The sequence below is a fragment of the Filicampus tigris genome, chromosome 15, assembly GCF_054856515.1.
Source record: "Filicampus tigris isolate MCC_2025a chromosome 15, RoL_Ftig_1.0, whole genome shotgun sequence".
NCBI classification, from domain to species: Eukaryota; Metazoa; Chordata; class Actinopteri; order Syngnathiformes; family Syngnathidae; genus Filicampus; species Filicampus tigris.
The window spans coordinates 5360764-5375589 of NC_141231.1; the positions used below are offsets into that span (position 1 = coordinate 5360764).

The 14826-nt window shown below is 37.4% G+C and overlaps 1 protein-coding gene across 10 annotated transcripts in view; it reads right to left on the bottom strand.

The window, feature by feature from the left end:
• tcf4 (transcription factor 4) overlaps nt 1-14826 on the bottom strand; it is a 177485-nt gene that overhangs the window by 69651 nt on the left and 93008 nt on the right. For all 10 annotated transcript variants that reach the window (XM_086053264.1, XM_086053266.1, XM_086053271.1 and 7 more), the window contains 2 exons: nt 14019-14145; nt 12618-12667 (listed from right to left, as the gene is read on the bottom strand). In XM_086053264.1, the coding sequence (XP_085909390.1) occupies nt 12618-12667; nt 14019-14145 (177 nt within the window). The remainder of the gene's footprint in view (nt 1-12617; nt 12668-14018; nt 14146-14826) is intronic.

A 14826-nucleotide genomic window follows, 5' to 3' on the forward strand; every position in this document is an offset into this window, starting at 1 on the left:
CAAAGAAAATTAAAACATATAAATAATCCATTCCCGGGTCAAACTGTCATCATCATAGAACTTGTAGTGCTAGTTGTAAGTAATTCTTAAACATTTGTGTCTGTCATTCATGTGTAAAATTAAGATCGTCAATGTCAAAGATGTAATGTTGCCATGATTTATGTTGTAGATGTGACACACATCCCATTTAGTAATGTTCTGAACTACAAGGAAAAACATCTGTCCTTTCATTTTCTATACCTGTTATCCTCATTAGGGTTGCTGTTGAGCTGGAGCCTATCTCAGCTGACTTTGGGCAGGAGGTAGGATACACCCTGGACTGGTCACTAGCCAAATCGCAGAGCACATACAGTGTAGCAACAACAACCATTCACACTCACAATTACACCTTCCAATATTTTTGAGACTTCAGTTAAGCTACCAGCCTTTTTTTGGGAATGTTGAAAAAGCCAGTCATTTATAACAAATAAGAATTATGCACAATGGACCTTCAAAAAAAACCTTCAAAAACACTAAAATTTGACTAGAGAGATTCCTCTGTTTTGATATGCAAGGATGTTAGTGTTGGTGTCATCACTGGTCCGACAATATTTTAGAGACTAACAAAGGTGATCTGTTGTTGCCATGGCATTTTTGCTAGATTTGGCATTCCATATGCACTGTCACAATGATTTAGTGTGCAATTTTAAGATGAAACTGGCACATTTTTTCTTTAGTTTTCCTTTTAGTTAAAAAAAAATGCCAATACTGACTAGCTACTGTTGAGTGGGACTCAAACATTTCTATGAGGAGACATGAGCTGTAGACATCAACTGCTTAACAAGTGCTGCAAATGATCTCATGTTTTTTTCCTCGGATCACAAATTCTCGAAAACAGCTTTTGACAGCTTGTCATGTTAAGATCACAGAGCAATTAGCTGTCAGCAGGCAACACTCTCTGAACACTTGCTGTTGTTGAGCGCAAGGTAACTCTCACTGAGAACTGGTAATCAGGATAATCGACTGAAAGAGAAAAAAACAAAGCTTTTACATTTCTTGTAACGATGACATTTTTGCTAATATCCAAATAATGCTGCCCAACAATAATTAATATTAAGTGATTAACAGTTTAGTATGTTAAAAAGAAACAATGCATGTTGAGCAGCAGTTGTGGATGAAGCCACAGGTTGATAAATGCTGGATTCAGTATAAGATCTATTTTCGTAGACAGGTGCTCGTGCACTCGGCGTAAAAACAGGTGCATTTTCATTTTCATGCCGGGGAAAGTCTGGTTTACTGTGCCTGCGAATTTGGCGGACCACGTTGCGACCGTTGGGCGTTCCGGTGGACGAAGCTTGTGCCCTCAGAGCACCTAACAATTTGGTAAAAGAAAGTAGACCGCACTCAGTGTTAAAACAGGTGCATTTTCATTTTTGTGTCAGGGCACTTTTAGTTTAGATTGCAAATTTGGTAGATCATGCCCCGCCTCGATAGGCGTTCCGGCGTATTCTATTGAATGCCCCATTTGGTTACAAGAAGTAGACTACATTTTAGACTAGCTAAAAGCAGGTCTAAGTTGTGGTGCAGGTTGTGTAATGCGATTTTGGTGTATTTGATCAGGGAGCAGGCAGACAGATTCTGTGTGGGGGTTGTTATCGTATTTCATTCAGAAATATAACACCTTTGTGGTACAATCCCTTTGAATCATTGTAGAAATCAATTCATTGAACAAATTAGCACATCGATGGGTGGTGGTGGGGTGGGGACACACACGCACATGGACACACCTGGATGCAGGATCGACGGTCGAAGGCGGTTTCTAAGGGCCTACTTCTCATGCGTGGCCGACTACATCATCCTCCATCCCGCAATGGCGCAAATGCCCTGTTCTCCCTGCGTCGGTTTAGGAAAATACCAAAAGAAAGGAAACTCCACCCATGCTTTATGATAGACTTACAGGGCACCTACAGCATGTGTCCATAGTTAAGATGCCTTATACTATAGCCAAATGTGTTCAGGAATGCAAAGTGAATATTCAAAAGGCCTTCATACTGCATATATGCGTGGGAGAGAAGTTTGTTTGGATGACAAAGGACACCAAATAGCTACCAACGGATATGGTTTAATGAAAATAATTTTTTTGTGAGCTTATTTCAACAACAAACTGTCAAGCCGACCTAACATTAACTCAAAGCACTTCAGTTGGCCGTATTGGTAAAACATACATCCATTTCTTGCACTGTATGAGGTGTTTTTTGCTTTTGTTCATGTTCCAATTTGTCAACCAAGAGCAATGTTATGAACATGAACATTAAAGCTACTAGATAAAGCAGAATAGACAAAAAGAGTTATTCAGATCCTTTTTCCTGATCACGTCAGGCGCTTGCATGGCCATTTGTTGCGAGGCGGACCATGTGTATGCCACTCATACCCAATAGGCTGTTCAAATGGCAGACTGAGGGCTGAATGGCACCATGCCCCTAGACAGAGAGCTGCCAGGAACAGGAAGTCAGACAGACAACACAAAAATGTTTGCAAAAACAACGCTGTCAAAAAAATTGCCAGACTATTTGCATTCGAAACTTTTGCAATTGAGTCAGTACTCTGCATTAAATACAAAATACGAAGAAATCGTATCGTAAAATGTCAAGCAAAGAGGTGTGTTACCACATCGAGACTATAAAGCTATGCACGGTTATTAAAGGGCGAACTAAACCTCCCTCCTCACCATAACTCCCTTTAAAATACATTATGACAAAATAACTACACTTTCAGTGGCAAAAGAAATACCGTACTACAAAGCATGCTCACAACATGTTCAGTATGTTTCTATACGGTGTATGTAATTACAGGAGATCCTGGAGGTGTAGTGATGCTTTTGTTGATGAAAAATTGTCTCATAGAATTTAATATGCTTGCCTACTAAATTCTTACGAGAACAAAAGCAAGACACCACAGACATCATTCAGCGTCAGAACTATGAGAAGAAATGTATCCTTTAAATTTATTTCAGGTAATAAATTTAGTCACTTTTCAACATCATGAAGAAGAATACGTTTAAAGATACATAGTTAACTACTATTATGGCGTTTAGAGCAACGCTCAGTTTGCACACTAATACATGAGGCCTAAAGGACTAACACATACAGAATTTGCCTTGGGGCTTTTTTTTTTTCTAATTTCTGTTTATTTTGGTTGATTTCAGCAGATTACCACAAATTACTGTTAGTTGTACATAACATGTCATCGGGCCATGAAAGGTCAGAGAGCCTGAGGCAATTGGCTACTGGTCATGTTTTGTAATCCATCCTTGGCATACGCACTTAACCTTTACAAGACAAATACATCAGTAATCCAATGTCTGCTACATAGATAGTGCCACACTAATGGGGAACAGCAAATAGAACACAAAGCCTCTAAAGCAGAAGTAATATTGGATTAAACCAAGAGGGTGAAAGTAAAAGGCAAGGAAAGTACCTTGAGGAACAGTACTAGGTCATGGAAATCGCAAAGAATGGAGCATAAAGGCCTTTGATAATCATGAGTTTCAACAAAAAGACTAAGATTCACCAGCTCGGGTGTCACATACAGATTGTACCCTTGTATAGTGATTTTACAGTTTCTATATTATGGCGAGTTTTATAATATTGTTATATTACGTGATTTTTTTTTTCCTGTTGGCTTTACTCTTCAGCATGTAGTGTCATCCCTCGTCTTCAATGCAAAGTAAATGGGAGAGTTGGGTTGGAAAACGTTTTGTTTTTTTGAATTGTTGTGTCTCTGGAGTATGGTGATGAAATCCTGCCACGATGAGTGAAAATACAGTGATGCTATCTTTGTACGGGCTCAAATGCTCTTTGCAGTCATTTTGTTTTCATGCAGTGCTTGACTAGTTGCCACACCGTAGTCCTGCCCCTAGTTGTCATGGAAACGAAAGCCAAACTCGGTATTGGCCAAGTGGTAGAGGGGACGAGGTGAGCAGTGCCTCATATGCATGAGACAGAATGCCCACTCAAAACAGACTAATTTCAGCATGAGCTGGCAACCTGCCTCTCGCTCACCTGTGATCAGTACAAAAAGGGATGGATGAATGGATGGGTGATGGATGAATGGATGGATGTTATTAAGTCACCTGGGAACAGGGAAAAATGCAGAATACTAATACATAATGTGCCTAAAGAAGAAGCTTGCGTTTTAAAGGACAGCTGTAGCAGCAAATGGAGATATAATACGATACAATAACATTTTCATGAAACAGCGACAAGGTCTAGAAGTAGAGCTATCGTTTTCACACATATACAGTTTGATTTCACTATGCTTGTTTGTGAACTTTCTCTCAAAAAAGTTGTTGGAAAAAATATGCATTTTGGGTGTCTGTGCATAACTTATTTTTTGACCATTTTGTCAACAAGTTGGCATACAGATCAAACTGTATCAACTTCATACGGACTTACTTTTAATTATTTCAATGGGTAATTCATTATATTAAAAAAATAATAAAGGGCACCTAATTTCATTAGTTATTTTTCCATTTTTAGACAAAGGAAACAGAACGCATTATAAACTGCCACCAAGTTTGAATTCAGTAGCCTGGTTGACTAGTGGGGTTTGGCACAAATCTGTAATTCTTCAAACTGCCTGAGGGGGGCAGGGTGGCTCACCAAACAATCTGTCCTGCACCCCATGCCCCCCCACCATCCCTCATCCACCCGTGTGGACCACTGGGGACCGCTGGCTGTCCTACTGTGCCTTCTGCAAGACCTGGCTTAATTTAATTAACGCTGTCAACTTTAAACAAACACACAACTGAGAGAGAGAGACAGAGAGAGAGAGAGAGAGAGAGAGAGAGAGAGAGAGAGAGAGAAAGAGAGAGAGAGAGAGAGAGAGAGAGCTCTGTATCTATCAATCTATCTATCTATCTATCTATCTATCTATCTATCTATCTATCTATCTATCTATCTATCTATATATATATATATATATATATATATATATATATATATATATATATATATATATATATATATATACACAGATACACAGATACACAGATAGCACATTATTTTGGTTAATAATAATAACGAGCATAATAAAAATATACAATTAAGTCAGTAAAAGTGGCATATTATGTAGATGTTAATTGCTTTCTATTTCATTTATTGACGTTACTATCATGAATATTTGCTGCATACTAATCTTGATGTGCACTCTTTGTTTTGTCACTTTTAATTTTCAAATGTGTGAAATGGATCATCATCAGAGGAGCACAGTGAGAGAATTATACAACAATCTAATGTTAGCCTAATTTCCTTTTGATTACAAAGACATCCCACGCTCTCCTCTCGTGTGTGATTTAATTGTTTCTCAAAGTAAATCATTGACTCAGCAAACCAAATTTGACAAACAAAAATACACATGAAGCGTGGGGAGAAGAAGTGGAAAAAAATAAAGAACTAAATTAAAATTCAAAGGCAATCTCTATTGCCAACACAACCCACATGGCTTTTACCGTCAGCAGCGTGCGCAGTTGACATTTAGGAGAGTAGTGACATATGGTACCTGACATATTTACAAACCTAAGGACACATATTTAAATTTAAGTGAGCATTTTTGAAATATCCTTTGAAAAATTCTGAACAAAGCGACTTATAACGTAGTCTCTGAAATAGACACATTATACTATAAACATTCATTTAATGTATAAAATGGAGTTATAAACAGGGGTGCACATAAGCGGTTCAGCAGTGTGCTTAAGCACCGAAAATTCAATAGTGTGCATTAGTTCAAGTCGGTCACAGCACATTTGCACACTAAAGAATAGGACAGGCCAGCCTCAATTACAAGTTAAGTCAGCCGCCAACAACGATTGTTTCTGATGGCCAATTTCAAAATAAAAGCTAGGTAAAGCATTGATTATTGTGAAGTTGACCCTCCCGCCGCATTGCATAGGGCTCTATGCACAACCGTTGTGGCTCCCGGCTTCATTCACAATGAGACGGCGGCTGTTGCGTGGCAGGAGGGCCGTCAGTGAGACGTTCATCTCTGTGTTGCTGTGCCGTGGCTTTGACGGTCCATCAAAACATGTACATAATGGAAAGCAGTCCGTGGTGGAAAAAAGGGTGGACACTTCAAGAACTGTGCTAAGCTAGCTGATCACAGGCTCCCATACTGCAAGTCAGATGTGGGCATTTTGTTTTCCAATGGGCCATCCGTACTTGATTGAATTCCATACTTAAATACAATTTGTGTGAAATATGAATTTAATGTCTTTTTATAAATCAGTCAATTCTATTGTTTTAATAAGCTACCATTGTGTAGCCTGGTAAATGTTGAATTTAGGAGAGAAAAACTGGGTGGAAAAAATTTACGTAAAACATAAACGTTAACGTAAAAAAGTTTTAGTTACATCAAAATGACATATCAACACATATTAACGATAAACCTTGCCCAGCTGTACCATAAGTCTTTAAGTTCATCCATAAGGTCAGTGGGTCAAGCAAAAAATTAGCATCAACCGAAAAACCTTGCTGTGTCACTGCCGAAACACACAATTACAGAAGAATAAAAATAATTCCACTAGCCGATTCATATTTTTTTCCATTTCCCCCTCTACAGAGTATTTTTATAAATTAATATGGTTTTGACACCAAAACCATCCATCCATCCATCCATTATCTATACCGTTTGTCCTCACAAGGGTCGCGGGCATGCTGGAGCTTATCCCAGCAGTCTTCGGGCAGTAGGCGGGGGACACCCCGAATTGGTTGCCAGCCAATCGCAGGGCACACAGAGACAAACAAACACCCGCACTCACAATCACACCTAGTGACTTTAGAGTGTCCAATCAACTTACCATGCATGTTTTTGGAATGTGGGAGGAAACCGGAGTACCCAGAGAAAACCCACGCAGGCACGGGGAGAACATGCAAACCCCACACAGGGAGGCCGGAGCCGGGATCGAACCTCTGAACTGTGAGGCGGACGTGCTAACCAGTCGACCACCGTGCCGCTCACACCAAAACCAATCAAAATGAATTCTTAACAGAATTTAATATGACTTTTTCCAAAATAAATCAAAATTTATATGCTATTTTTCAATGTAAAATGTAGAAAGTTGATCATATTTACTTCAAAAGTCATCATTAGGTAAAACAAACATACCCTTAAACAATCATTATCAAAAATTGTTGGTTGATATTTCAATACTTTTTATTTTTGTTAAAACATTCGTTTTTTCGGTAGTGACTGCAACATTTCAATCAATCAATCAATCAATCACATTTTATTTATATAGCACTTTTCATACATAAAAATGCAACTCAAAGTGCTTTAAAACATTCAAAGCAAAACATAGAATTATCTTCAATCAAAAGAAAAGATAAATTATTTAAAAGTTGTTGAAAGCCAAACCAAAAAGGTGTGTCTTGAGCTTCCTCTTAAAAATATCAACAGTCTCTGCAGACCTGACATCCTCTGGCAGGCTATTCCAAAGGTGAGGACCAAAATGGCTGAATGCAGCCTCGCCATGCATTTTGGTCCTCACCCTTGGAATAAATAAAAGGCCGGCGCCAGAGGACCTCAGGATCCGCGAGGGCTGGTATGATAAAAGCAAATCAGATAAATAAGATGGCCCAAGACCATTAACACATTTATAAACTAATAAAAGTACTTTAAAATCGATCCTGAAACACACAGGGAGCCAATGCAGCAATTTCAAAACTGGCGTAATGTGCTCCCGCCCTCTGGTTCTCGTCAGCACCCGAGCGGCTGAATTCTGCAGTAGTTGCAGTGGTGAAATGCTCTTTTTCGGGAGGCCAGAGAGCAGGGCATTACAGTAATCTAAACGACAGGAAATAAAGGCATGCATCAGCACTTCCGTGTTAGCCTGAGAGAGAAACGGGCGGACTCTGGCGATATTCTTAAGGTGATAAAAACCAATCTTGGTTACATTTTTAATATGAGGAATAAAACTGAGCTCAGAGTCAAAAATGACGCCAAGGTTCTTCACACAGTGTGAGGGATTAAAAATGTGTAGTTTTGGTAAAAGCTTCTCTCTCTGACCTTCGGGACCGATAACTAAGACCTCAGTCTTGTCCTCATTGAGCTGTAGGAAATTATCTGCCATCCATGACTTGATATCTAAAATGCAATTTAAAAGGGTATCAATGGGTCCTGTGTCATCAGGAGACACGGCAATATACAGCTGCGTGTCATCAGCATAGCTGTGAAAGCTGATGCCGTGTCCCCTGATGACATCCCCGAGGGGAAGCATATAAAGATTAAAAAGTAAGGGGCCTAAAATCGAACCTTGAGGAACCCCACATTTAATTTCATGAGTTTTAGAGGAACAAGTATCCATACTTACAAAGAAATATCGGTCTGTGAGATAGGAATAAAACCAGTCAAAAACAGTACCAGAGATGCCCACTAGATTTTTAAGTCTATTTAATAAAATTTGGTGATCTACTGTATCAAAAGCAGCGCTTAGATCCAGTAGCACCAAGACTGTGAGTTTTCTCACGTCTGCAGTGCACCTAATATCATTTAAGATCCTTAAAAGAGCAGTCTCCGTACTGTGGTTCATCCTAAAACCAGATTGATATTTCTCCAAAATATTATTTGTATTTAAAAAATGATTCAACTGGATGAAAACCAGTTTTTCTAAAATCTTACTTAAAAACGGTAAGTTGGATACGGGTCTGTAGTTATTAAAAACGCTCGGGTCAGAACCGCTCTTCTTCAGAAGGGGCTTCACCACCGCCGTTTTAAAGGCAGCTGGGAAGACGCCTGTCTGAAGAGAGCAATTGACTATATTTAAAATTTGTTCTTCAAAAAATCCATAAAATGTCTTAAAAAGAAATGTGGGAATTGGATCCAAAAGGCAGGTTGTTGGGTTTACCTGGGAGAAAACTCGAACAAGTGTCCTTGCATCAACCAGGGCAAAACTTTCCAGTGTTTCCTCATGTAAATATGATTGTCCGGGTTTATTAAAACTTGTGTTTTGACGGGCTAAAAGACTGGATCTTATGTCATCGATTTTACTTCTGAAGTGGTCTGCAAAGTCCTCACAGAGAGCATCTGTTGGTCTCTGTGGGGACTTATTAAAATCAGAACTAGTTAAAAGTTCAAAGGTGGAGAAGAGAACCCTGGGGTTGTTTTTATTGACTGTAATGAGGTTTGAGAAATAGGAAGATCTTGCCAGTTTTACTGTTTTATTGTAAGATTTCAGTTGTTCGCATAAAATTTCATAGTGTACTGTAAGTTTACTTTTTCTCCACCTCCTCTCTGCACTCCTGCATTTTCTCTTTGATATTTTGATAGCATTGTTTCTCCACGGGGGTACAGTCTTTGTTTTTGTTGTTTTAATTAAAAGTGGAGCTACTGAATCTAATGATGATTTAAGATGTAGGTTAAAATTGTCAACAATAAGATCACAGGGTGCAGGTAAAATGTCAGCAGGAGTGTTTTCAGGAGTGACCGTACATTTGCTGCTGTTGCAGTAATACTTTGTGTGAGGGTAACATTGTAATCACTTAACTAGTTTTGCTATATTTTAACTTTTAACATGTTTTATAGCTAATTAAACATTATTATTTCCATTTTCTACTGCTTTGTGCTGTACTCAGGGTCGCAGGGGGTTAGTGTTGATCGCAGCTGACTTAGGGCAAAAGCAGGGTACACGCTGGACCGGTCACCTGTCCATCACATGGCTCTTCATCATTGAAAAACTGTGGTTTCACCTTCCAAATGAAAATTTAATTGGAATGACAAACATTTTTGTAACATACATTTCCCTGTATGTATGTTCCCTCTCTCTCTGTTTTTTGAGAGACATCTGGTGGTCTTGTCTTTTGCTCCATGCTCTTCTGACTTTCCTTTGCTCTCTGCTGGATAATTCATTGGTAGACTTCAGCTTTCCTTCTTCCTTCCATCTCTTATTTCTTTCTCTTTCCTTTATTAAATTTCACTGGGTCATTATAACCCTTCACCTTTACTGTGTCTGCTAGGCTTTTCGGCATTTTGGTGTTTTTCCCTTCAAATTAAGATAAAATATGAAATAGAATATTGTTAAAATCAGAGAGATCTATGTATGGCATATGTATCTATGTACTATATTATTTAAAACTTATTTTATTAAAAAATAAACATCATATTGTCACTGCCGAAACCATTATGTCACAACCAAAACCTTTCTGTATGTTTCGGTAGTGACTGTTTCGGTTTTATTTTTCCTTTCAAATTAAGATAAAATACGGAATCGAATATTGTTAAAATCAGAAAGATATATGCATGAGATATGTATCTATGTATTATATTATTTAAAACAAAAAATTTAAAACCATTATGTCACTACCGAAACGTTTCGGTAGTGACCGTTTCGGTAGTGACGTTTTCTGATAGTTGTTGACAATACTCAACAATGTTAAGTACAACGTGGCTACCACAGACAGTTTTGAGCATGTGCACAGAGATAGAAAACTGTACATTCAGCATTAAAATCAAAAGTGCTCATTTTATTGCCCAAATGAGGTGTTCGGTAGTGACGGTCCTAAAAACCACATGCTGATTTTCAGACTTTGGAGGGCACATAACTTAATAATGCTGTCAACTAATTACGTGCCATGTGGCCAGTGATGAACATGGAGGGTAATGTCTCTTCTTGGTGAAATTTCTGGGGATGTGGCTAAAACCAAGCCCTGCCTACAGACAAATACTCTTTGCGTTTCAGTAGTGACATGAAAAGTTGGGACAGGTTTTTATACATGAAAACTTCTAAATTGAAAAAAAATCTACAAAATCAATGTAAATCTTTCACCATACATTTAAAAGCAACCAGAATGGTCTATTAAAGTAAATTATTTTTTAAATTGGCAAAAATCTTCAAAATGTTTTTTCCATGAATTGAAATTTAGGAGTTAGAGATTGGGACAGCCACCTCCCAATAGGAAGTGACATATAAAAGATGACTTTTTATACATTCAGTTTAATAGTATCTCAATTAATGCCTTGTGCTAAAATAGATCATAAAAAGATATTACTAAATATGCAAGGTCTGAACACTTCATTGTTTTTTAAAATTTGATTTTCATTGTGGGACAGCAATTTCAACCAATTCGGTAGAATGGCTCATTATATATATATTAAAAAAAAAATATATATATATATATATATATATATATATATATATATATATATATATATATATATATATATATATATATATATACATATATATATATATATTTATATATATATATATATATATATATATATATACATATATATATATATATATATATATACACACACACACACACACACACACGCACTTGTATATGATATATGTTAGCATTACCAATTGTTTAGCTGTCTGTCATTATACGATCATAAAACAAAGCTTATCGTGATTTTTAAAACAAGGTGTTACTCCTAAGAGACAGTGTTGAACCAACAAGGTCGCAGTTAAAACCTTGGCTCAAAAATCAATGGACGTCAGAGGCTCAATGGGACAGAAGAAATGAGGCAGAAAGTCTTTGTTAAATTTTAGTTTTTTTGGTGCCTGTGTCCAAACAGTAACAACGATTTTCCAGAATATTGCTGTTGTCCAGTCAAGGTTAGGACATGTTTCTATGAAACCTTATCACATTACAGAACAAATAAACAGTGTGTATCCTTATATAAAAGCCATCAAAAGCATCAATCTGTGAAACAATTTGTGTTTCCGCTTTCACACACACACGCACGCACGCACCCCCCCACACACGCGCACACACACGCTGATGATGTAGGCTGAGAGAGGAAAGCGCGGAGGAAGCAGGGACAAAGCACGCCGAGGTCACAGAAAGCCGGACTCCTGCTGAGCCAAATAGGCAGCTGACACCATGCGCATTCAGCACTCGTTAAGTGATGATTAATGAGGTCAGTGTTGAAGAATAAAAATAACTCTACGAGCGAGATTGATGGCGAAAACAAACAACAAATGATTACATTAAAAAGCTGAATACGTTCAATAAAACAGGTCCGGTTGTTTTCAGCAGTCATCAGCCCAAATAAAGACGCCTTTTGAATGAGAAACAACGGCAAACCTCTCTTGACAAAAAAAAAAAAGATTGCAGCAGCTGCCGTTAGCTTCAATAGCAGAACAATCACCACAAATAGTCTACACTCATCTTTTCGAGACTCTCTCTTATCAGATGTTCTCATATCAAAAGAGTCAAGATCAATGTTTTACCTGCCTATGGCTACTTAGTCTATCTTCTTTTCAAGATTACAATATTATCATTATATGAGTAATTGTGGAACATATCAAAGAAAAGCAAGGAATTTTTGGAACCAAAAGCCCAAATCAAAAACCCACGTTGCTTCGGAAAAAAAATAAAAAAGCTAGTCTCTTAAAGTAGAATTCTTGTCATTTCAATCTTAAAGTCATACCTGACTATTTTATGGATATATATATATATATGTTGATGTATTCCTCAAACAATAAAATGCAGCCTTGTCTCGTCAGTGAGTCAAAACAGCCGTCTGGTGCTCTTTGGCAAAAACAGCTCAGCGATTATAAACCACAGCATCAGCAGCTCCTTCTCTAATAACACAACCTTAAAGTAGCAATTATACTGAGGATTGTTATCACTTACTGAGGATGGCAAGCCTGGCGGGACCTTCCGTACTTTTTTGGGGTGAATTTCTGAAAGAAAAAGAAAAAAGCAACAAAACAAAATAAATGAGAGTTTAACTTGCCAGTCGCTTTTAAAAGGATAGTTCTTTTTTGGATTGAATCAATCTGGCAGCGAGGAAAGAGCAAGGGCACTTCTAAAAACTGCCTGTCAATGTATTTACTAAGACTGCAAACAATGGGAACAAAATAATATGTTGGGGGGGGTCCGACTACAAAAAGGCAGGCTAGTTTTCTTTCCCCTTTTGCTTTTATAAAAGAAAAGCGGTTATGTTTATTTTATTTTGTATTAGGGCTGTATTTTCTATTCTTTCAAAGGGAGCAAAGGAGCATCCCATTAACTGAGAAAGGGAGACTTTGATGGAAAAATGAAAGAATGTTTTTTGGAAAATTGGCCCAGGATCATTTCTGTGTGTGGGGGGTGTGCGTCTGGATGTGTGTGTTTTTTCCATGTCCTATCAAGGCAAACATTACCAAGGCTACACTTGAGCATTATTGTCCTGACTCCCCTTTTTCTAACGCATCGATCGACATACATGTCACAGTGGCCACACATACAAAAATATCAACAGTTTTGAATAAATCAATGATGACATTAATAAATAAAAGACACATTTCATTTTTGGGGGGCACGGCTTATTTAACAGGTAATTCACACTGGACTTTACAGAAGTGAAGTGTTGAAGATTTTTGTATTTCAAATTGCTCACACTGGAGTGAGCACTTTTTTAAAACTATTCAATACATCTAAAAAGTGGATGAAATCAATTTTTTTTAAATTACCAAATAAAAAGGAACAAATCTATTGTCTTATTCTTGCCTCATTAAATGCTAACATAATAATATATATGTATATATATATATATATATATATATATATATATATATATATATATATATATATATATATATATATATATATATATATATATATATATATCAATTACAACGGTTACAAAATATTTTTATGCAGAAATATTGAAATGTCTTTTAAATAAACGTAACTATGCTTTTTGCTTCTGATCTGTTTTCTTGATTAAAAATTGTCTTGTTTTGCACTTACATTAGTCGTTATCAATCGAAACAAATGTTTGTTAAAAACGTATTTGGATACAAAGTATTCCTTTTTTGCAAAGAATATACAAGATACGGAACCATCTTAAACATATGAAAAAGTCTGGCTTCATAATGATGTAAAATAGAAGTGTTTGATTAATCAGAGCACAAGATATGGCAATCTGGATGTAACCATAGTGACAGAATTAATGCTACACAATATGTTGTTGATGTTTAATGTAGACGGAACACTATTATTTGTAACTATTACGTAGACAACACTCCTTTATCAAAAGCAGCATCTTACCCATGGAGTCCATATGCAGTAGTCTCCTGCGGGGGTTGGCGCTGTAATGCTGGTAGTACTGACCAGGCGGCTTGGTGGGCGAAGTGGCACCAGGACTCCCCAATCCCATCTCACCGCCCAATATTGACTGGTCCAGGCACATAGTGGGGCACAAAGAGAGGGTGTTAATCCAACCATTTTGTCTGCAGTTAAAAAAAATGTCCATGTGACTGTATACCACAAAACAACTGGACAGTTGAAGCAAAACAAACGTGTAAACATGTATCTCTCGAGGAATTTAATTGATCAATGCCTAGTTATTTAGGCATGTGCTCTGTACGTCTGTATGATTGTCCTCAATGGTGTAAATAAATGACAGATTTCAATAAAAATGCAAAGACACTGACTCTCACAAGTTACGTATTCAGACATTTCCTTTAATGCTGAGAAATTGGACATTTCTGACCTCTGACTAGGCAAAGTTCACCGGAGCTCTGAGTTCAGAGTTTTCTGTGTGAGCAACATGAGCCACTGCTGCCCCAGATTGAGAAAAAAAAAAAGAAGTCTGACATCACATGACAGTAGTGATGCCTATCGTATCTTTTTTGAAAATGTTAATTAAATGAATACATCAACTGTATTTATCTGTACAGGTGATCCAAGTTACTAGCAATCTGTTTTGCATGTGGAGGCATTTGGCAAATTGCTTTTTTTTTTTCTTTAAAGTCTGCTGATTTAACTAGAACACTTTGAGGTTGGAGCTTGGAAGTTCTGAATGGGGTGTCTCTGTAATTGGACTGGTTGTAAGAGAGATCCTAATCTTTACCTT